A 22,772-nucleotide genomic window follows, 5' to 3' on the forward strand; every position below is an offset into this window, starting at 1 on the left:
GTATCTTTTTAATAATAAATAGTAAATAAATAAATAAAATAAAAATATACCAAAATAATGGCAGAATAAACACTTTTTGAGCTTAAAGGAACTGTGGCTCTTCATAGTAGCTTATTAAATACAATTTATAGCATCATAAAATTAAACTTTTATTAGATTTAGTCAAAAGACATGGACCTATTGATAAGCAAGGTGATAATAAAGGATCAGAAAAATAGTTTTGTTTTAAATAACCAAATAATTTGAAAATAGATTGTTTTACTTTAGAATTTTAGTTCTATCCTCTGCAAGTAACTATATTTTACAAAAAAGCAAATAAGGCAGAAATTTTATTTAATAATTTAGAAGAGCAAAGGAAAAGATGAATAAAATATTTTAACTATTTTTAGCGATTAACAAATAATTTTGTAATTGAAGATAGTAGAATAAAGTCAACTTAGATTGTATCTAAAGTAATTTAATGAATGATTAAGATATGAAATGTGTTTAAATAAAATTTATTTTATCAAGGGAAAATGGAATAAGTGAATATAATATTGGATTTGTAAATGTAATGGAATAAAACATAGTTTTCATTCATATTTAAGAAGGAAAGGGATTTGCTTAGCTTAATAACTCTAAAATGGAAATTCAATCTCATTAATTCTTAGCTAATGGAGTCAAATAAGGCTCTTCCAAATACATTTTGCATCTTTGTAAAACAAATTTAATATCAATTTGCTAAATAAAAGAATCATTAATATTTTATTAAAGCAACCAAAGAAAAAAATAAGCATTACAGCGGAACAATAACAGACCTTTCAATTAAAGCTAACCATCAAAATATAGATTAGTAACTTTTGTCCTAAGCTCTGTTTGATAAAGTACAATCTCTTTAGAAAATTAACTAAAGTTAATTTCATGAAGACTATATTGAACCTATCAAGTCTTTACAAGAATTGTATTATTTTGATTGCAGCAAAGACCCATTAAATGTATCAAAGGTTCCTTTGAAAAAATATAAGAGAAATGAAGTAAATTAAATTAATTTACATTTATTTAATATCAAATTTTATATTTAGAATAAATCAAAAGTTCTAGTTTGCCATGATATGATGGGAGGTTATATTTAAGATAACTACCAATGTGGCTACAAAGATCCTATTCATAACTATAGATTTTTCGAATGGGGAATATGTGACTACTTTATTTACTTTAGTCATTATAGAGTGTCAATTCCTCCTCCCAGCTATATTGATATTACACACTCAAAAGGAGTTAAATGTCTAGGTAAATAAATTAAATTTAATTATAATATTTTTTATATAATTTTTGCTTCTTTTAAAAACTTTATTTGAAAAATAATTTGAAGGCACTTTTATTACAGAGTGGGAAGAAGGCGAAAAAGAAAATGACCTGCTTTTAAAAGGACAATTTATTTCTAAAGAAAATAATTAGATATAGTTTCATTAAAATAAATATATCTACGCAGATAAGTTAATAGAAATATGCAAACATTATAAGTTTGATGGATACCTCATCAATATAGAAGCTAAGTAAAATTTGTATTAATTCATTAAAAATGCTTACTATTTTATTGAAAATTTACTAGAGTATCCAATTCTTATGAGTTAGCAGAGTGGACGAGATATTTGAGAGATAAAATTCATGTGGAGGTGCCAGGATCAGTAATTATTTTTTATGATAGCATAATTTCTACAGGATAACTCTAATGGCAATCTTAACTCAACAATAATAACAGAGTAAGACTTAAAAATTTTATTTTGAGAGTAAAAAAATTAATATAATTAAAATTTTTTTTAATTAAGATGTTTTTTGAAGTAAGTGACTTGTTTTTTACTGATTACAAATGGTAAGTCTTTTAGCTTTAGTAATCAATGTAAAATGCAGGAAACAGAAAACTGGATGTCTTCACAGGTATAGATATTTTTGGCAGAGGTACCTATGGAGGTGGTAAATTTAATACGTCAGAAGCCTTGCATGTAATTTAAAATGAATGGATTTTATTTTTTAAATTAAGTTTCTTAAAAAAGGAAATCATTAGAAATGGTTCTAGTGTTGCATTTTTTGCTCCTGGTTGGACTTATGAATGTGAAGGTGGAATGGAAAGTAAAGGTTGCTTTCTCAGAAGAGAATAAGAGTTTTGGCATGGTGTTTAATGTAATACATTTTTTGATCCAGCGAATGATAAATGGGATTACACACAACCATAATAAGGAAATCCACCAGCATGGGAACATCTTAAAGAGGAAAATACATCAATAGCAGTGTAAAAATATACATTTATTACTACTTTTCAAAATTTATTTCCTTATTTATAAATTGAAAAGATCATCATTTTTCCCTAGCTTTAGATAATTTAGATATAATGTTCCATATGATGTTAACTTAAATGGCAAAACAATTTATTTTTCATTTTAAGTTAAGGGTACACCTCCTAAATCTAATGACTTATTTGTAAATTTTTAACACTTTTAATTAAAGCTCATAATTTTAAATGCTCTATACTTTAAAGGTTGCTTGCATAGATGCTTATGAAAACTATAGATTAGTTTACTCTGTAGACACTAAAAGTTAAATGCTAATTCAAAACGGAATGCCATTTATGTAAAGGTTTAATTAAGGTTTATTCTAAGAAACGAAGACTGATTGGGAAGATATTTAATTAGAACTCACCATTCCTTAAATGAATGTATCTAGAATTACACATTTTGTTTTTTATCAAGTTGGATAAGATGTTGAGTATTGGGCAGGCTATTATGGTGCAAGGTAAAATAATTTTATTTAGACTTCAAATAAAGATTATCTCAAAATAAATTAGGTTTAAAAATGAAGACATGGGTTTTAAAAGTTATGAGGAAAGAAAAGACTTATGCAAACATTTAAATGTACATTCTTAAAAGTCTTTGTAGAATTATAATTATATTTAATATTAAAAAATTAAGACAAGAAGATGCTGTGAGTTACCAATACATACATTTTACAATGATGGAGTTGGAAAATATTATTTCATTGAAGGTGTTTAACAACATATTAATGATGGAAATCTTTATCACAATAATATTCATGAATTTGATTTTGATTACCAGTTCTTCTCAAAGAAAGTAATTTTTTTTTTGTTAGCATTTCTGCAGAAATAAATATATTTTTATAGATTAAATCTAGCAAAATAAATAATAATCACAGTGTAAATTACACTCTTTCTATTGATGAAAGCTAAGGTTGGAATGGATTATCATCTTTATAGTTAAAAGGACAACTAGATTAATCATCAGTAATTAATTAATTAAATGAAATTATATCAATTAATTAAAAATAACTTATTTTTAATCTTTTAATCAGCCAATACTTATTAAGCTTTTGAAAACATCTATTAGTGATTGTGGAAAGGAGCTATTTGTAGATTTTAATTTAAAAAGCCCTTCTTAGGTATAAACATTAATAATTTTTAAAATAAACAAATTATTATTAATTAATTCTATTTAATAAAAAAAAGTTTTTAGATGCAGATATTTTTGTAAGAAACTAAGCAAAGAATTTAGTATAAATGAAAAGAATGCTAAAAAAAGACAGAGGAAATAATTGGTTTACTTATTTCTATGGATTAGATACTCAAAAAGAGGATATTAAAGAAGTAAAGGGTGTTTATTTATAACTTAGAAGTAATCAAGCTGAAAAGTTTTAAATCAATATTGGTGGAATTTCATTATACAACGATTTAATAAAAAATTCATATAAAGATATCATGAAGAAAAGTGAATAGATAATAGAAAGCTGCAAAGCTGTTGAAAATGTTTAGAATATTTTAGAACCAAGTTAAAATATGTTGTTTTTTGATCTTCTGATTAAATTTAATATGGAAGAAGAGGTATACAGCAAAACGAAAATCATAAGAATTTTTGTGTAAAAAACAAAATTTTAATTTATATTTTAGTTAAATAATCAAAATATTTATTTATTCATTTAAAGAAACAATTAATGGACAGAGAGCACTAAAAAGAAAGAAGTTCTACTTGAAAAGTTAAAGATAAGTTCAGCTCTACATTAATTTGAAGTTAAGGCACAAATTATTCTTGATAATGGATTTCATGTGCCATTAGAAATGATAAAGCCTTTTATAATAAAGACAAAGGAATAAATCATAGAGTTATGAAATTTTATATTTTACAAAGTTAAAGAGCATATAAATAATAAAAAAATTAAGACTATAATATTTTCTGAAAATCTTTAAATAAATTAATACATTTATTTTGTTGGTTTTTTATTTTTATTTAAGTTAATTTTAATATTAAATTGGTAAAAAAAGAGATTTTTGTATATTTTTGATGAATGTGATTTAAATATTGAGTTTTCATAATATATTTTTTATTATTTCAAATAAATAAAGTATTTATTCTATATTATAATATCTATTATATTTTTATTTTTAGCTAGCTTTATAGATGTTCAACAACTCAAATGTAATGCCTTTTAATTATTTTGCAAAAATAAGATTCAATTAATACATTTTAAATTATACAGAAAGTTTTTTTAATATTTTTTGTTTTGATGCCAAAGAAATAATTAATTAGGTGTTTGATATACATAAAATAAAATAAAATTGATATTTTTGAAATATAGTCAAATAGAAAATATTAGGAAAAAGGATTTACAAAAAATAAGAATAGAATTTTTTTAGAGAAATGTATTAGCAGTACTAAGGATAATTTTTTTAGCATGTTAGTATTATTGGAGAATAGTAGTATGCTATTGAGTTTAAGTCTAGATATGATGATTGCGATTAAAATCCTAAAGAAAAGTATTGAACATTTTCATCTTTTTTATCATAGTTTTATGAATCAATCAATTAAATTTTTAGAACTTTATAAAAGTCTTAAAAATAACTAAAACATTTGTTAGTTGTTAGCATAAGTTATTTTAAATTAATTATTTTAAAAGTATTTAGTTGAATATTGTTCAAAGAATCGAAGAATCCTCTGAATCTGGTATTACTTTTAATCAGATTAGAATAGGTGGAGATCAAGGCCTTCTTAAATAGGATTGGGTTAGTAAAATTAGTGGAAAAAAACCTTCTGTAATAGTTTATCTTTTAGAAATGGTTCCAGGTAATGACGAATTTGATGCTTTCAATAATCTTAAACTAATATGAATTTATAATATTACTATCTCAAATTATATAATTTCTCATTTAAAAATTTAAAAATTAATCTAGCACAAATGCAGGCATTATTTGCAAAATTCTAAGAAACAAAAAGGATATTGTCAAGCAAAACTTCTAATAACTAGCAAAAAATGATGACAAAAGTGATTGTTATCCTCTTTTCTAAAGCAGGAGTTGGCCCAGAAGTAGATATTGCAAATGCTCAAATAAAACAAGCATTAGAAATAGATTCTAAAAATATTTTTAATTTGCCATTGACTCAAGATGCTATTTACTTAAATATTCGCAAAATAAAGAAGCTTATTGTAGAATATGCAAATAACTATTATGATGAAAAGTATAAAAAATATAAGAAAAACATATCAAAGCATAATGATCTTATTGCTAATGAAAAAAATTTGACTCTTCACTTCAAAATGGCTATCATAGACGAACAAAAGTAAATAATAAATTTTTATTACGTTAAACAAAATTAAACTAAATTGAGTGGTGGTGAAAAATAATTTTTAAAAGATAATAAAATACATTTAAAATATTTTAATTGTAAAAATAAAATATCATTTATAAATAATTAAAAGTCTTAGGATAGATAAAGCAAAAAAGCATTATCAAAGTGCATATTCAGAATGTGAGAGCTTGATGACTTCCTATCGTATGCATGCAAATAAGACAATTATTCCAAACAATTAAGAAAGCATAGATTCTAACTATGAAATGATTATGAAACTTGAAGAACTTAGATATGTAAACAATAAACTTTTAATATACTTTTATGCCTGTATGAACTAAATTATATTTTTTATGATTTTTTGTTAAAAAAGATAGCAGATGCCATTAAAATCAGATAGCTTATTATTCTCATTCAAGAAAAGCAACATCAAGAAGCAATTTAGCTATTTATCATCCACTATAAGAAGTTTAAGGAGAGTGTTGATTATTTTGATACTATTTTCTAATTTGAAGTAAATTAATTCAATTAAAAGAAATAAATAAATAAATAATTATTTATAAAATTTACTAAAATTTTTAGGAATATAAGTGGAGAACTGAATTATTCAAAGTCTTTATTACAGAGATGTAAAAAGAATCTTTAAACAAGAGTTCTTTTATAGATTAAAACCTTTTCAATTTGATTATAGTAAATTTAAAGTTATATTAAGTAATGATAATAAACTTTAAATAAATAAAAAAACAATTAATTAGGGATGTGTTATATATGGACATGAAAGATTTTTGCTATTCTAAGGATTTAAAAATATAGAATAAAATCAGAGTTCAGAATTTTAAGTTATTAAAAAGCCTCCTATTTATTTTGGAAGACAGAACTACATAGTCTAAGCAAGTCAAAGAGTTAGCTATAATGAATAAAAAGTACAAATTACTAGGATGGTCAAGAACGAAAGATTGTTCTAAGAAAATAAAGAAATCGAAATGAATATGCTAAGCGAAAACCTTGCTTTCTTAAATATGTGTGAAGAATTGTTCCCCTCAATGAGTGAGCGTTAAAAATTAATAATCTTATATAGAAGGTTATATAACTGTGCTTTGTCTCGTGACTTTGAATAGTTTGTTATGATAGCTGAAGAAATACTTCCTAAATTGTCAATTTATAAAATGAACGAAATTAAAATATGTAAATCAATAAAAATAAAATAAATTTAATTTTATAAAATATAAATTTAAAAAAAGACATTTTAGAGACATATGAAGGCTTTTTAAACAGCAACAACTAACCAGAAAAGCTGTTAAATGTTAGTTTATAGCTTTTGATATAGAAGGAAGAAACGATTTAAGAAAAATAAGAGAGAGCTGTTGGCATTCTTAAATAATTAGAAAAATTACAAAAAAATGATGATGTTATGATTTAAATTGAAAAAGAAAACTTTGCTTTTAAAATTGAAATTGAGTTTTTACAAAACAGGATAAAAGCATTTGAAAAAAGCAATGCAGTTTTTAAATTTACTAATTTTACTCCTGCACTCCAAATATATAAGAAAGTTGTGATAAATCTTAATGACACTACCTAAACCATTGAATTCGAAATGAACTTAGATAAAAATATAAACAGCTTTGAAAAATAAATAGAATTTGTTGCAAATAATTTGAAAGTAAAAACCATCAGCATTGAAAGCATCGTTTTGTCATCTGAAATCACTTCATCTTCTGGAAAAAAACTTTCTTTAAATGTATTTGTACCTGCCACCATTCTAAAATATAGTAAATCATTTCAAATAATTAATTTTTTTACTAAGATTTTATTTAAAAGAAAATTATTCATAGCTTCTGATAGAAAAGCCTCATGAACCCTCTGTTGAAATCTCATTCAAGAAGAAAGATTAAATTTTCTTAAACGAGCTTTTTAATTTACAAATTTGTTCTTCATAGTAAAATAGTTTCCAAGATTAAAAATTTTAAATGTATTTTATCTTTTTTAAATAGTTTAGATGGAACTACTGATTACCTTGTACTTAAAAATCCTCAATTATTTTTTTATGAGTGCATAGTTATAAAAGATAAAAGTAAATTCATTTCTAAATGAATCTAATAAATAAGAAAATAAATAAATAAATGATAATTAGATTAAACAATCACAGTTGATCACTCTGATAACGAAGTTTTTTAATTGAATGGACAACAAAAACTCCCTTTAAAAAGCTAATAGTTGATTCCACTTAACTTTGAAATAGGAGATTAAATCATTACTAAGCTAATGCTGAGGTATATATATAAAGTTATTTTCATAAATCTTTATTTATTTATTTAATTATTTTTTGATAATAGAGTGAATAAGATGCAAGAGGATACTAAATTCCTAGCCCTTGTAAAATATTCTATATTCAATAAAAAGACAAATGTAGAAGAACCAAGATAAACTCAAAAAATCTTAGATATAAAAGTTAAACATCCATTCTCATTAAATACAAAATGGGGAGTCTCAAATAGTCAATAACAAAACTAAGAAACTAAAAAAAAAAATTAAATATAAGAAAAAAATGATTTAGTTTATCTCCCTTCTCATTAGCTTTGCAATTTATAAATAAAATTAACTTCATAGAGTAAAATTTAATTATCATATTAGAAAATCAAAATATGTTACCATAAATAAATAAATAAAAATAGTGGAAAATATGATTATCTACTCAGTGAAAGTCAACATGAATAAAGAAATCAATTAGATCAGATTAATTAGAGATTTTAATACTTAAAGTAAATTTATTTAATAATCGTTTGTATAAAATAAAATTTATATTATTTTCATCTATCTTTTAGAATAAAGACTGGCTTTACATGAAAGTCTTTCTCTCACGTAATATATTTAGACATTAAGCCACTCTCCTAAATTTAAATACGGAAACATATAAATTTAATATGCTACTCAAGATGATCTATAGGATAACAATTAACTAAATACTTATTAAGCTGATTTAAGCAATATTATTGTGGAATCTAAAGGAATTAAAGTAGAAGTAGAATATCCAGAAGTTGCCAAATTAGGTATTTAAATTTCTAACTTTATAATTTTAACTAATTAAATTAAAAATAATATTAATTAGGTGAGCTATTTGAAATGGTAGTTAAAATTACCAATATGTACACTAAGCCTTACGATTTAAAAATTATACTTAACGAAAGAGAATCAAAGAAGTTTTTATTATCTGGTAAAATAATTAGCAGAGAATAAGTAGAATCTTAAAAAACAATTAAAGTATTCTACAAACTAATACCCGTTGAAATAGGAAGATTTAGACTACCTGGATTTTAAATAGAATAGAAATATGAAGAAACGTACTCAATAATATATGATTCTCATAGCTAAAAACATATTGTCATTCTTCCTTAACTATCTTGATTTATATTATTTAATTTATTTGATTAAATATGTAATTTTTATAAAATTATCAGCTTTTAATTTATGCTAAATTTCTTTTAAACCTTATACCTATTACTTGTTTTTTATCTCTTTTATTTATTTTATTTTTAATTTTTACAAATATCCATCCTTATTAAGAAAATTAAAATTTATTTATTTTTAAATAAATTACTTTTTATTAATTAAATTAACTTTTCATACACTTATTTGATGACATTTTCCACTATGTATTAAAACAAAAAATAAATTAATTTTTATAAAATTATATTTTAAACTTTATTTTTTTAAATTAATTTTTATAAATTACATTTTAAACTTTATTTTATTTGTAAAATTTAAAAAATATTACCAAACTTTAAATTAAAAAAAAATAATTTGATAACTTTCTTTAGATATAAAAAGGTCTTGACTCATTTCTTTATCTGTTTGTTATTAGCATAATAAAATATTTTAATTTGTTTAATATTAAACATAATTATATTTAATTATTTAATATCTAATATACTAATTTAATTTACTTACTTGTATTGATTGTATAAGGTTTATTTATTATCTTTTTATATATTATTAAGCTTTATACTAATAAAGCAATGAAATTTGTAGATATATTAATACTTTTAAATTAATAAGTACTTAAAGGGGGAGCAGGTAGGTAGATAGGTAGGTGTCTTTTTCATAGATATCAAATAATTGAATTTTGAATTACTAATTAAACAAATATCTTATTTTTTGTTTAGACTTTAAATGAGAAGAATGGGTTTGCTGCTAAATTAATTAAATATATTTTGATTTTTAATCTTTTTAGTTTAATTAGCTATTTCCCTAATTTTTGAATTGTTTACAACTTTTTAAAAAGTTTATTTCTTTTTTATAATAATAATATTTAAGATAATTTATTTTTTACTTAATATTTGGCTGTTAATTTAAAAAATTTGTTTGTTTTAAATTATAAAAAAATATGCTTGAATTACTTACTATTTCAACATTAATTGATAAAATGATATTTAGACTTATTAATTAATTAATTATTTAATGTAAATTTAAATATTTTAAATGAGAAGAATGGGTTTGCTGCTAAATTAATTAAATATATTTTGATTTTTAATCTTTTTAGTTTAATTAGCTATTTCCCTAATTTTTGAATTGTTTACAACTTTTTAAAAAGTTTATTTCTTTTTTATAATAATAATATTTAAGATAATTTATTTTTTACTTAATATTTGGCTGTTAATTTAAAAAATTTGTTTGTTTTAAATTATAAAAAAATATGCTTAAATTACTTACTATTTCAACATTAATTGATAAAATGATATTTAGACTTATTAATTAATTAATTATTTAATGTAAATTTAAATATTAGTCATTATTTGATTGATTTGTTGCTGCTATCTTATTTATTATTTATTTATTTTTGTAATGAGTTTTCTAAATTAAAAATATAATTTCCTTTTTAAACGATACTAAAAGCGTAGAAATAATGAAAAATTCATATTTTTTACCACAGATTAACCATGCAAAATAATTGAATTAAGTTGAATTTTAAAACTTTAGAGCTAAAGATGAAACAGCAAAAGTGCATGGAAACAGAGGAAGTTCTACACCTAGAAGTTCACGAGTTAGTTAAACAACTTAAATAACTAATGGAACATTTGATTTAACTATTTCAAGAAATAGCAGCGATCCGTTTTTAATTAGCTACAAAAATGATAAAATTTTAATGTAAAATATTTAAGAGGGAAAATATAAATTACTACACATGAGATCGCAATTGAATAATGTTCTGAACATATAAAGTAATTCTGTGAGTAGATCAACTATAAAAAGATCGTTTCATATTAAACCAGTAATAAATCAATCAAAAAGATCTTCTCTAATTAATATTGATATGAATTCTTAAACCGAAAACTAAAAAGAATAGTTAGAGGATCTATAATTTTAGAAGAATATGTTAGAAACTTTTTAAATACTTCCAAGAGACTAGGCCGTTATAAAATAAAGAGGAAAAAAATCAATAGAATAATATTATAAACATTATAAAAGTCTTGATAGAACCTTACAACAAAATTAGCATTTCAATATTCCAAGTAAATAAATTAGTTCTACTTACTTTATAATTAATAATGAAAAATAATAATTTTTAATGTAATTTTTACTCAATACATTATTAGATTCGGGTGTCACAGAAATGCTAGATAAGAGTGAAAAGCACTTTGTGCTACCCTCGAAAGTGGGTATATTTAAAAAAGAGAAAACAGATAAAGACATCTTAAAGTTATAGTATTTTAAAAATATAAGTAATTTGTTTGATAAAGTGTATAATTGTATAATATTTAGGTATATGAGATACGGAGATAAATATGCCTAACTTTTAACATCTGGAATAAGTGGATATAATAATATAAGTTAATTCTAGCTGCAAAATAATAGAATCAGTTCTTAGAGCTCAAATGCTTTGATATAATAAATTATGAAAAATGCTAAAATTATCAATATAGCAAATAACAGAATAGGCAAAATAGGGTGTGATTAAATTTCACAGTAAATTTCTTAAAAGTAGTGCAAGTAAAAAAATAAATAAATCATAAGAATTATTTGCTTAAAATTATTTTTTTTCATTTATTATATTGAAATATTTTAGAAAATTATTATTTATTTTAACAAATATTAATTAAATTAATTTAGAAAGTTATCCGTTTAATAAATATTAAATTTATTTACTTTAAATTCACAGAGTTATAATTTTGTATTTATTCTTACAATTTATTTTTAACACAACTTAAAAATTTTGTAAAAGGCTGGAAGTATTAAATTTAGGTGGGAATAAGCTAGGAGACACAGCAGTTAAAGATCTATTTTAATCTATTCTAAAAAACTAAAATTTAAGGATTCTCGACCTTTCTGATAATAATTTAAGTGATAATGTTAGCTTTTATTTAGGCCAAATAGTTAAAAATTGTTTTATTTATGAACTCTATTTGGGCTGGAATTAACTCAAGGGTAGCAGTGGCTAAGAGATTTTTTCTGCTTTAATAGAGAATAATTACTTAAAAGTTATAGACCTATGTAATTTACTTAACTTTTTTGATCTATAAATTTGCTTTTCTTCTAGTATAATTTATTCATTAATTACATTTATTTGATATGTAGCGTGTAACAGCCTTGGTAAAGGCGGAAGCTGTGTAAGCGACATAGAAAATTTCATGCAAAAGAATACTGATGTTTGCCATATGGATTTAAGCAGCAATTTTTTTTCATATGAAGACTCTTTAGCTATTTCTAAAAGTCTAGAATCTAACAAAACAATTTATGGTTTTCATTTTGAAGGAAATTATGGGTTTGTAGACTCTCGAGGATTTTTGGTAGTTTAAGAAAATTAGTAGTAATTACTGGTAGGTCTGCATAACAAGAGACAAATAAAAAGTAAATAAATATTTTGATTGTTTTTAAATGAATTTTAGAATTTATTAGGTGATTGATGTAAGGTATAAATTTAATTACCTTTTATAAATTTTTGTAAAAAAAAAACAAATTCAAGTGTAAAGTTGCTTATCATGAATAAATGATATAAATTCAATGTAACATTATTAGATTTCATATATTAATTTTATCTTACTTAATTATTTTTTATGGTTAAAAAGAGCAATAATTTAATTAAATCAAAAAGAATACAATTTACTCAAAATTTAATTTAATTGAGTCATTTAAATTCTAATAGAATAATCTAAGATATTAAATTACGCAATTTGTTTTACATTAGATTTACATGAGCATCATATATGAATACTTGTTGAATCATTAAGCAAATAGAATTTTATTTTTAAATGCAAGCTTCACAAATTAATATTTCAAAATCTATTTTTTAGATAGATGCTTTTATGATTGATATTCTATGTTGTAAATTATTTCAGGTATCAATACATTAAACAGAGAAGTATACAGGTCAGATAGAGATGTAGATTTGGCTGATTGCTGTTGGATATGTGATGGCTGGCAGGAGTTGGAATTCAGATGGGACATAGGTAAAATTAAAATTAAAAAATTTTTAGTTTTACTATTGTACAAGCTTTCCCTAGTAAGGTTAAGCAGGTAAAAGCCTTGAAATGATAGTATAATAATACTAAGAATTTTTGCTATAATTTTTCTAGTAAGTTACTAATTCATTTCACCAAGTTACATATAAATTTACTTTTAAAGAATTGTAAATTTGTTATTTATTTTAAATGAGAATTTATACACAAAAATTATAAGCTATTACAAAAATTAAGATTACATATTTTAGCATATTTGAAATCAAACCAGTTTTAATTTACTTAATGTGTATTTAGCAAATAGTACTAAACCAAAAATAGTTTGAGCATTTTGCCAAAAAATCAAATTATCATGAAAAATTTTATGAAAAATAATGTTATTTTCCTCAATTATTTAAAACATGAGTTAAGCATTTTAAAGTAAAAATCAACCATTAAACATTATGCTTCCTAACACTAAGATAAAAAAATTTATATATCCAATAAATATTAAAAAATTTAAATATTTTTAAACAGCATGAAAGGTTAGAATAGTTTATTTACTTATTACATTCAAATTCAATTTCAAATTGAAAAAGCAAATTTTTTATTTATTCACATTTAAAATTTCAAAGAAAATAAATAATTATTTTGATTTATTAAAATTGTAAATAATGATAGAAGATGCAATTTTCGTTTATATCTCTAGTTTTTTTTGAAGATTCTTGAAAGTTTGAATAAATTAATTTTATTAACAAGAATTTACTTTAACGAAAATTGTTTTTAATATATTGCTCAAATAATCACTGATGCTTTAGATGCTTATTTTCTTAGATAGTAAAAATCAACTTTAGAATCAATTTGTAAATTGAATTTTTTAGAGACTTTGCTAAGGAAATATTAAAGGTTTTTTTTAGAAAATATAAATGAGTCATTTATCATCATTTGTGCTCAAATTTACTACTTTTATCAATATTCATCCATAAAAGCAAAATAATACCTAATAATGATAAATAAGCAAATGATTAACTTTTTTATCAAACTTTTAGAAGTTCATAAATATTAACTCTCAATAAATATAATTATGATTTTGATTTATAATTTCCCATATTAAAAAAAATGTATCAACTACACTGTAAGCAAAATGTTTATTATTAATATCACTTTTATTAGATGATTTAGAATCAATCTGTGAAAATTCTTTCACTAAATTTAGGCAAAATATTTATGGTGTAAATTTTATTTCTAAGAAAGATTAAATATTATTCGAATGTATTTTTATTAATTCACCTTAACACATAATAAATATAAATGTAATTTGTATTAATAATTCAATTTCCTCTTGTTATTAAAGCAATAAAAGACACGTATCTGTCTGCTTTTACAACAAATATTTCAAAAATAATTTTGGTTAAGGAATTTGCTCATTTTAAAGTTTTAAATATATTATTTTTTATTTACTTTTTGATAATAAGTTATTTATTTATTAGAGATATGGCATATTAAGAATTAAATTAATAAAAAAATTAATTATTCCTTTTATATTGATTACATTGTGATTATAAATATTAGGGTTATCCGGTGAGTACAGCAGAGATCCTTTATTTATTCACTTTAATTTTGAAAATTTTCGATCAAACTATTTTGGAAAAAAGGATGGATAATAATAAAACTTTTTTTCATATAAGAGAATGATGCCCCCAGGAAACCTGGACTATTTCTACTCCAGCCAAGAAAACGAAATGATAGCAAAAAATCAACATAAGAAAAATTTGCTTGATTAAAAGCACATTAAAGTAATATTCTAATTAAATTTTTTGCTTAACAAAACAATTTTAAATTTTAATTTTACTTTTACTGAAAATCTTTAAATTTTAATGATAACTATTTATTTATGTATTGAATGTTTATTTTTGTTTATTACAACTGCAAAGTCTGCTAATATTTTAATTGATTGATGAGAAAAGAAAGTATAAATGAAAAATTTAACAAATGTAAACTAAATTTTTTGAGTAATACGAAAAATTTAATTATCAAACAAAAAATACATTTTCAAGAATAAAATAAGTTGTGATTGAGAAAAATACACTTCATATTTTTGCATAAAAACTAAAACAATTAAAAATAAGTCGATAATTATTTGTTAATACTGATAAATAATATTTATAAAAAGTATTTTCTTTTTTATTTATTTGCATTTTTTGCTATTATAATTGAGTAAATATAAAATTAAAATTTAAAGAGGTAACTAAAATCCGTTTGAAAACTAACACTTGATAAAAAATATTTAATAAAGGATAGTTGCTTTTTAATGAAAAATAAAGTATATTCTAACAATAAAAAAAATTATTTACGATTATTACTTAAAAATAAATCCAGCAAAAGTTTATCATCGAATTTTTTTATTTAACCATGACTTACTTACAATCTTCCTGCATTTTAGTTTTTGTTTTTTAATAAAAGTCGGTGCAGATTTTTGATGGTACTACAAAGGATGTTTTATTAGAATAGATTAATCACTGTTACGTAGAAAAAAGTACAGGGGTTTTTACTAAGTATTATGAACCCTAGATTAGTCTTCTACCTCGAGTAAAAGATCCTGTCTACGTTCCACCAAAAAAAAGAAAAGAAAAAATAAAATGGACATTCCCTATTTCGTTAATGGCTTAATGGCGTTAAGATGATGACAATTTAATTACAAAGTGCTTTGAATTTGATTGGGAGTATTGCAAAATTCCAAGAATAATTAAAAATAAACCTGAAGATTTGTAAAAAGTAAAAGATTTCCTGTAGTAAAAATACAAGTACATAAAAGATACCTACAAGCATTATGCATCACAAAATCCAAGTAAATTAACAAAATCTATGACTTTCTGCTTAAACTAGCAAATTTTTGAAGCCACTCCTTTTTTTTTATTATGAAGAAAATTTAATCTGAAAAATGTTAATACAGTAATTTAATAATGTAAATCGAAGCAGTAAATATAAGAATCCAATTTAGAAATTTACATAAGTCTTCATAGACTATTACGTAAAAATTTAATTTGAATAGCATAAAAGAATTTTAATTCACACTAAAATTTTAATACTTTTGATAACGAATTACCTAATTCAAATAAAATTTAACAGAAAAGACAATAACCTTAGATGAAAATTTATTAATTAAGTTCGTTCACATAATAAAATTAAATGAGTAAATCTTAGTTTTTAAAATTTATATCATCGTAATTAATTCTTTTAGATTAAATGAGCCTAATGAATAAATCTTTTGGAATACTCTCTATTATCAGTACATCAATCAATCAATCTTTCTATCTCTCTCTCTATATATATTTATTTATTGATTGATTAATCACATTTTCGGTCGAGAGAAAAGTATTGGGTTGAATTCATATTCATATTCAAATTAGATTTAGATTTATTATAAAGTGATTATAAAATGAATGTGTATTCCTTCGAAATAAGTTACTTAATATAACATGAAAGTTTTTCTATATAATAAAATCATGATTTAAAAACATAGTTGCATTTTTAAGAAAAGCCAAAACGCCTTAATATTAACTGTGATTTAATAATCTAATTTACAATCACATTAACTTTTAACTTTCTCTTTATAATAAGCTTATATTTTAATTTTCTGATGAAATAAATGACAATGTTCATGAGTGTTTATTTCCCACACAAATTGCCTATTATTTTGCTTAATTTTAGCTTAATTTAATTGAAAGAGTCATTTACACTAATTAAATGTGATTCTCAAAGCTGGTTTTATTTTTTTTTTGATTGTCTATTTTTTATAATGTCAAACAGTTAATAAATAAATCTAAAAGCTAAGATATGCTTAATAAGTTGATATATCTTTTTATTCTGAGTTATAATCATATTTGCTTTAGCTTACGATAACTTCAGAAACAAGCAGAATAAAAATTTTCCTTAAATTTGATTTGATTTACTCATCTATAAAAAAATAAACAAAATTATATTTATAATCAATAGTTAGATTGAAAAACCTACCCTTAAAAAAATATCTTTATTAGTTAATAAGCTATTTCACAAAATAAATCCCCCTAAATGCACATTAAATTTGTACTAAAATTAATTTTGTAAAAGAATAGTTCGCATATTTGAAAATTGATGAATATTATGTTTGTAAATTAAATATATTAGGTTACAGATTTAAAGACAAGCTTATTTGTTTTGTATTATGAGTAATAAAGAGGTACTCTTGCTTTCTTAAATTATATTTTATTTGATTTCTGGCTATTCTTAATAATATTTTGATCAATTACCATCAATTTTTGTCAATTTTTCTAGTACTTTCATTTTAATTTAATTGCAAAGTAAGAAAAAATAATAATTGATTAGGCACAAAGAAGGAGTTTCCTACTTTTAATATAAAAATTAAGTAAAATTAACAATGCAATCTTACTGTATAATAGGCAAATTTTTATTTTAATTCAGTAAATTTTGTTTCAATTCGATAATAGGCTTAAACTTTTTTTTAAATTTTAACTTTTTACAACAAAAAAATGCTTCACTGAACACAGAATTTATTTTATTTTAAACATAATAGATGAATATGCTGCTTCAATATTCAAAAAAAAAAAGTTAATTTCTTTTCCAAAATTCAATAAATAGATAGATTTTAATTAAATTCAGTAAATTAAAATGCTAGGCTTTTTTTCTATTTTAAACCAATTTTGAATAGAAAATGATAGATTTTGTTTTAAATATCATATATTTATAATATCAAAACAGTAAAAAATAAATTATCAATTTTAAGCTATTTTACAGCTATTAAAAATTTTAATATTTTGTAATCCAACTCGGATTTAATACTGTAAAATAAAATATATGTTGCTATTTTGCAATTTAATTTACTTTACATAAGCTAATTGAATAATTATTTTATATATAGTTGGTGATGTATGGGCCATACAAAAACTTTAATTTACAGATCTGGTCAACTAAACAAATTTAATTGATAATAAAAATTTGAAAGACGCTGACGTTGATATCAAATGGACTGCAACAACTTCTATAGGAGATAAAGGAAATTTTAGGAACCCCGAAAGAGGTATTAACAAAAATTTAATAACATTAATCAATTTATTAGTATTTAATTAATTAATTATCTTATGGTAAAATAAATTGCATAAATGGATAACCACTTAATTCTTTACTGCCTTAATATAACCAAGCAAGCAAGCATAAAATAAATTAATTTCAAATTTAAAAATAATCTTTAGAAAATATTTTTAATTTGAGATAAAGCATTTGGAAGTTGCTAAGTATTTAATATTTATGCGGTGAGCTTTGAATGCGTGATAAGTAAATAGCATGAAAAATTGTAATCTAATTTCAAACTAAATAAACTTAATGATAACATAAAGAAAAACATATGATTTTTTACTTTTGCGAAAAAAATTATTAAATAATAGTAAATTTTAATTAACAATTTTTTTTGCATCTAGAAATTAATGATGTTATAAACGTCAATTACCATTTTATTTATGACATATTCTATTTATGTTTACAGGAGATAGTTGTAAATTAATAAAAAAGAAAAAAAGAAATGCTCCTAATAGAATTTTTTTTCATCATTTATTTATAGTTGTTTTATTTTTCTTGAGAGAACGAACTAGTTAGCTAGCGTGTATAAAACAATTAAGTATTTTATTGCAAATCCGGTTATGATATACAAAATATAATATAAAATATGAGGAAAACGCTACAGCCTTTTTGAAAAATATACAATTTTTATTTTAGAGATTTAATTAATTTAGTTAATTTATTGTTTTATTACATTCAGAAAATAGCTGATTCTTCTTATTTTACAGAGTAATAATTTTCTTACTTTTTAATGATTTGTTAAAATTGAAACCTTGACAGAATTTATGAAAGTCAGATTACATTTATACAGAAAATGAGATTTGAATTTATGGGATATTTTTTATTTTGATAATATAAAAGAATATTTTTCTTTAAATTAATGGATGTAGAATACATTGATTACAAATAGTTTCAGGTTGCTTTAACCATGTTTTTTGAAAAAGAAATATAGTTGATTTGTAACACTAAATTAGAAATATTCTATTAATAAATAAAAAATAAATATACAAACAAGCAAATCATATTTTAAGTTTTCACTTTTTCACTTTCTTTCTATTTTAAAAAAATCTCTTCTACCCACCCTTTTAAGTTAAATGAATCAATAATCCAATTTATCTAAATCGGATTTAAAAAAACAACTACCTACTCATATGCAATAAGCTCGCTTGAATGAAATTTTATTAATATATTCAAGTTTATTTTACACTTACTTTCAGCATTTTAAAATGATAAAATTTTAAAATTTAAATCAATCATTTCTATATTATCTATACTTCATTTAAATTTTCTCAATTAATCTAGGAATTACTAGATACTAGCTTATGGAAGTGCTTGTAAGAATAGCAGAAGAAAAGTATATTTTGAAAAGCAAAAAGTCTACTACATATTTTGAAGCTATAAGTCAGATGTGGGACGAACATCTAGAAAAGGAGTTCACCTCACACTCTCCACACACATGGAGAGAATAGAGGTACTGGAACGAAGAATGCGATTACTGTCTTAAAAATTATAAACCTATCATAGAGCATATATATAGAAGACATTCTAAAAAAAAGGTTAAGCCAGGTAAATAAAATTTGCTTAAATTCTATACAATTCTATTATGTGTCCTTTAATCCTGATCTTCGCCTTTTCAAAATATTTTTTGAAAAATAGCTTTTTTTAGCTAAAATGTTGAGTCTGAAATTTAGTAATTTTTTTTTTTCTATAATAAAAATTATTAGGATAAAGTCCATTCATGTGTCTCGAAGAGCTAAATAGTAATACAATTTCCTACTATCATAATATCAAAAATTTTGTTGTGATCAAATAATTTTTCAACTGGTTTTTGAAAGATACTAACACATCCAGACAAAAGACAGACCAGACCCCCTTTCAAAAATAAATTTTAATTTTTTAGTATCTGACAAGTGATTCTTAAAAACCTACCCTAAAGCGATTAATTTTTCATAAAAACAGAGATCATTTACAGAAATTTTGAAAAAGAAATTAAAAATAATATAAAACTTGAATTAATTAGTTGGACTTAATTTAATAATATTCACTAAATGAGATTTTGAATTTACTCGCTTACTTGCTTAATATAATGTTTGTTTTCCAATTTTAAATTGACTTCCTTGCATTATAAAAAAATATCCAAAAAAGTCTATTTCCTAACGCAACGACATTCGTTTCTCTCCTCAACAAATAGCAAAATTATTAATTCAAATTTATTACATTTTCAAAAAAGTTTTTAAGAAAAAATGAATATTTGATGATTGCTTAACCTATTCTTACATTTAAAAAATTTTAATTCTGATTTTTTAAACCGATTTTTCATGCTACAAATACATTAAAATTTATAATAAAGACATAATTGCTCTCTCAGGCCTATTAAACGATGACAAATTTGGTAGCTAAGTTGCGAACTTTGCTTTCAATTTATCCATGATGACACAAGTAGATGAACAAACTTAAGACAGAATTTTTCAGATGAACATAGTTGAATTTTATGAAGCTTTAGCTCGTATTGCTGAAGAAGCTAATTTATAACCCCTCCCTGGAATTCCAAATGTAATTAGAACTTATAAATTATATAAAAAAGATATTAAAGGGAAACTTATACATTTTTTTTCCCATTTAAACTTTAAATCAATGAGGAGATTCCAACATATTTTAATTCAATCGATATTCTTTCTAAGTATAAATTATTTTAAAATATTGTTAAATTCTAATTTTGGCAATTTCTCTATCTTGTTAAATACTCATCATTTTAAATCAATAAACATTAACAAATATTTAATTTTACTATGTTCCATCCAATCTCAAATCCAAATTATTGGTAAAAATAAGTTTGTATTTTGCTTGAATTTTTACAAATCTTTTGTAAAATGAACAATGATAAATGTTCGAATTGCTAAACATAAATTTAGTTGCATCAAATTAATTTTTAAGAATTTGAAAGATACTTTATTTCTTTTTTTGTTTATTTGATCATGTGGTTTTAAAGAAAAACTTTTGTTTCACAGTTTGTTTTTCTATAAATTTTATATGTGAATTTTAAAATTCAATAGCTATGAGGTAATAAGATGTATTAATATAATTTATTAGTAAAAGAATTACATCATTTTCTTTTTTGCTTCAATCATAGGCTTTTATGCATAGGCATATATATATTCTCATGCACGCTTAGTTTAACTTATTCCAATAAGAAACTGGGAAATTGATTGATGGCTTGAAATAAACGAAATAAATATTTTCTTGGAATAAACATAAATATGAAAAGGAAAAACTTTTTTATAAAAGTGTAAAGACATCTATGATATTGATAGCTTACAATTTATATCAAATAATTTTAACACTTGATTCGGCATATAATTTATATGAAAATAGGCCCAGTGCACAATTAAAAAATAAAAGGATTTGTAAGATAAATAGCCTTTTAAATTTAAAATCTCTCTTAACCAAATGTTATATTGATAATTTAAAGAATTTACATGATTTATATTTGACCTACTCCTCATAATTTACAGTTTTAGCAACATAGAAACAAATTTTTAAATAACAAAAATAGTATTAGACTTATAAAATTTATCTTCATTTAAAGTTTTTAATAATCTAAATAATAATAAGCAAAAATATATACAAGCAATCAACCAATCATCTATTTTAGTGATTAAATCAACTACTTATTGATTTCTTATTTTGCTCCTAATTTGACTATAAATAAAAATTAAATTTGTAATCTAATTCATTCTTCTCCACCCTCTCTTTTTTTTGATTGATTTTCTCAGACTTCTTTTTTACAATCAGTGCATATTGCATGCATACAAGATTAAATACAAACTACCAAAAATCATTCAAACATAATTTTGCTTTCTATTTATTATTGTTAAGATTTTAGACTTTATTTAACTCTACTATTACCATTTTAGTAGATAAAATGAAATTATGAAATCAAAATTATTAGCCTCAAATGTAGGTATTAAAGAAAAGTTCCCTCATTTTGATTTATCAAAGATAATAAATTCGATTTTATTGATTACGGTTATATATTCAAAATAAAATTTTAATAAGAAGTATTTGCATATAGAGAATTGCTTTTTACTTTAATTAACATGGTTTAAATTATTTTTAACTTTAGTCACTCTGTTACTTTTACATTCTAAGCAAAGTCTGACTTTTTTTGGATAAATTTAGCTTTTCATTCTTTTTACATATCATAAATTCCTTTTAAATTTTTAACAACCTTTATACTTTTAATTAAAGGATTAACACGCTTTTAATATGAAAATATTTAGTAGTACCAATATATTTTAATTATGTTCTATTACAATTAGGTTGAAAACCAAACTCAGCTCAGCTATGAATAGAGAAAAAATTTACTATTGGCATATAAATTAGAAGCTTTAATATTAAGATTATTTAATACATGCTCAGATGCAGGATTTAAGGCAGCCTATAGCCAAATTACAACATCCTTTTTTAGTAGCTCTAAGTAAAATGATGAGTAAGAAGAAGAAGAGTATAGTTACGAAGAGCTATCTCCTAGATAAAATTAATGAAATAAAATAAAACTTATTATAAAACTAAAATGATATTTATATTTTTTATATAAGTATTCATTATTTAATATTTTACT

At 22.2% G+C, this 22,772-nt stretch overlaps 3 protein-coding genes across 3 annotated transcripts; all 3 read left to right on the top strand. All coding sequences in view use genetic code 6, as the record gives it.

Moving 5' to 3' along the window:
- Positions 1-57: 57 nt before the first annotated feature.
- TTHERM_000312879 (glycoside hydrolase family 85 protein) lies at positions 58-4,153 on the top strand (the record flags this gene model as incomplete). The annotated part of the gene is made up of 18 exons (XM_012799737.1): positions 58-106; positions 157-290; positions 346-452; positions 511-695; positions 754-1,013; positions 1,062-1,269; positions 1,352-1,535; positions 1,592-1,742; positions 1,809-1,982; positions 2,034-2,269; positions 2,331-2,457; positions 2,516-2,769; positions 2,822-2,888; positions 2,946-3,104; positions 3,155-3,274; positions 3,343-3,429; positions 3,497-3,903; positions 3,970-4,153. The coding sequence occupies 18 exons, from the start codon at positions 58-60 to the stop codon at positions 4,151-4,153; spliced, it is 3,093 nt and encodes a 1,030-aa protein (XP_012655191.1).
- Positions 4,154-4,682: 529 nt separating this feature from the next.
- TTHERM_00312880 (glycosyl hydrolase family 85 protein) lies at positions 4,683-9,011 on the top strand (the record flags this gene model as incomplete). The annotated part of the gene is made up of 15 exons (XM_001033469.4): positions 4,683-4,798; positions 4,939-5,105; positions 5,213-5,600; positions 5,740-5,905; positions 5,983-6,123; positions 6,192-6,299; positions 6,365-6,794; positions 6,851-7,378; positions 7,428-7,545; positions 7,601-7,680; positions 7,741-7,879; positions 7,943-8,217; positions 8,282-8,368; positions 8,432-8,656; positions 8,716-9,011. The coding sequence occupies 15 exons, from the start codon at positions 4,683-4,685 to the stop codon at positions 9,009-9,011; spliced, it is 3,264 nt and encodes a 1,087-aa protein (XP_001033469.3).
- Positions 9,012-10,509: 1,498 nt separating this feature from the next.
- Positions 10,510-22,695, top strand: TTHERM_00312900 (hypothetical protein; the record flags this gene model as incomplete). Its single annotated transcript, XM_001033471.2, has 13 exons — positions 10,510-11,116; positions 11,201-11,309; positions 11,367-11,594; positions 11,827-12,095; positions 12,180-12,452; positions 12,941-13,051; positions 14,612-14,835; positions 15,503-15,887; positions 17,958-18,116; positions 19,454-19,717; positions 19,876-19,911; positions 20,502-20,704; positions 22,471-22,695. 13 exons carry the CDS (start codon positions 10,510-10,512, stop codon positions 22,693-22,695), a joined length of 3,093 nt encoding a protein of 1,030 aa, XP_001033471.2.
- Positions 22,696-22,772: the final 77 nt, after the last annotated feature.

This window comes from Tetrahymena thermophila, assembly GCF_000189635.1.
Source record: "Tetrahymena thermophila SB210 genomic scaffold scf_8254431, whole genome shotgun sequence".
Lineage (NCBI taxonomy): Eukaryota > Ciliophora > Oligohymenophorea > Hymenostomatida > Tetrahymenidae > Tetrahymena > Tetrahymena thermophila.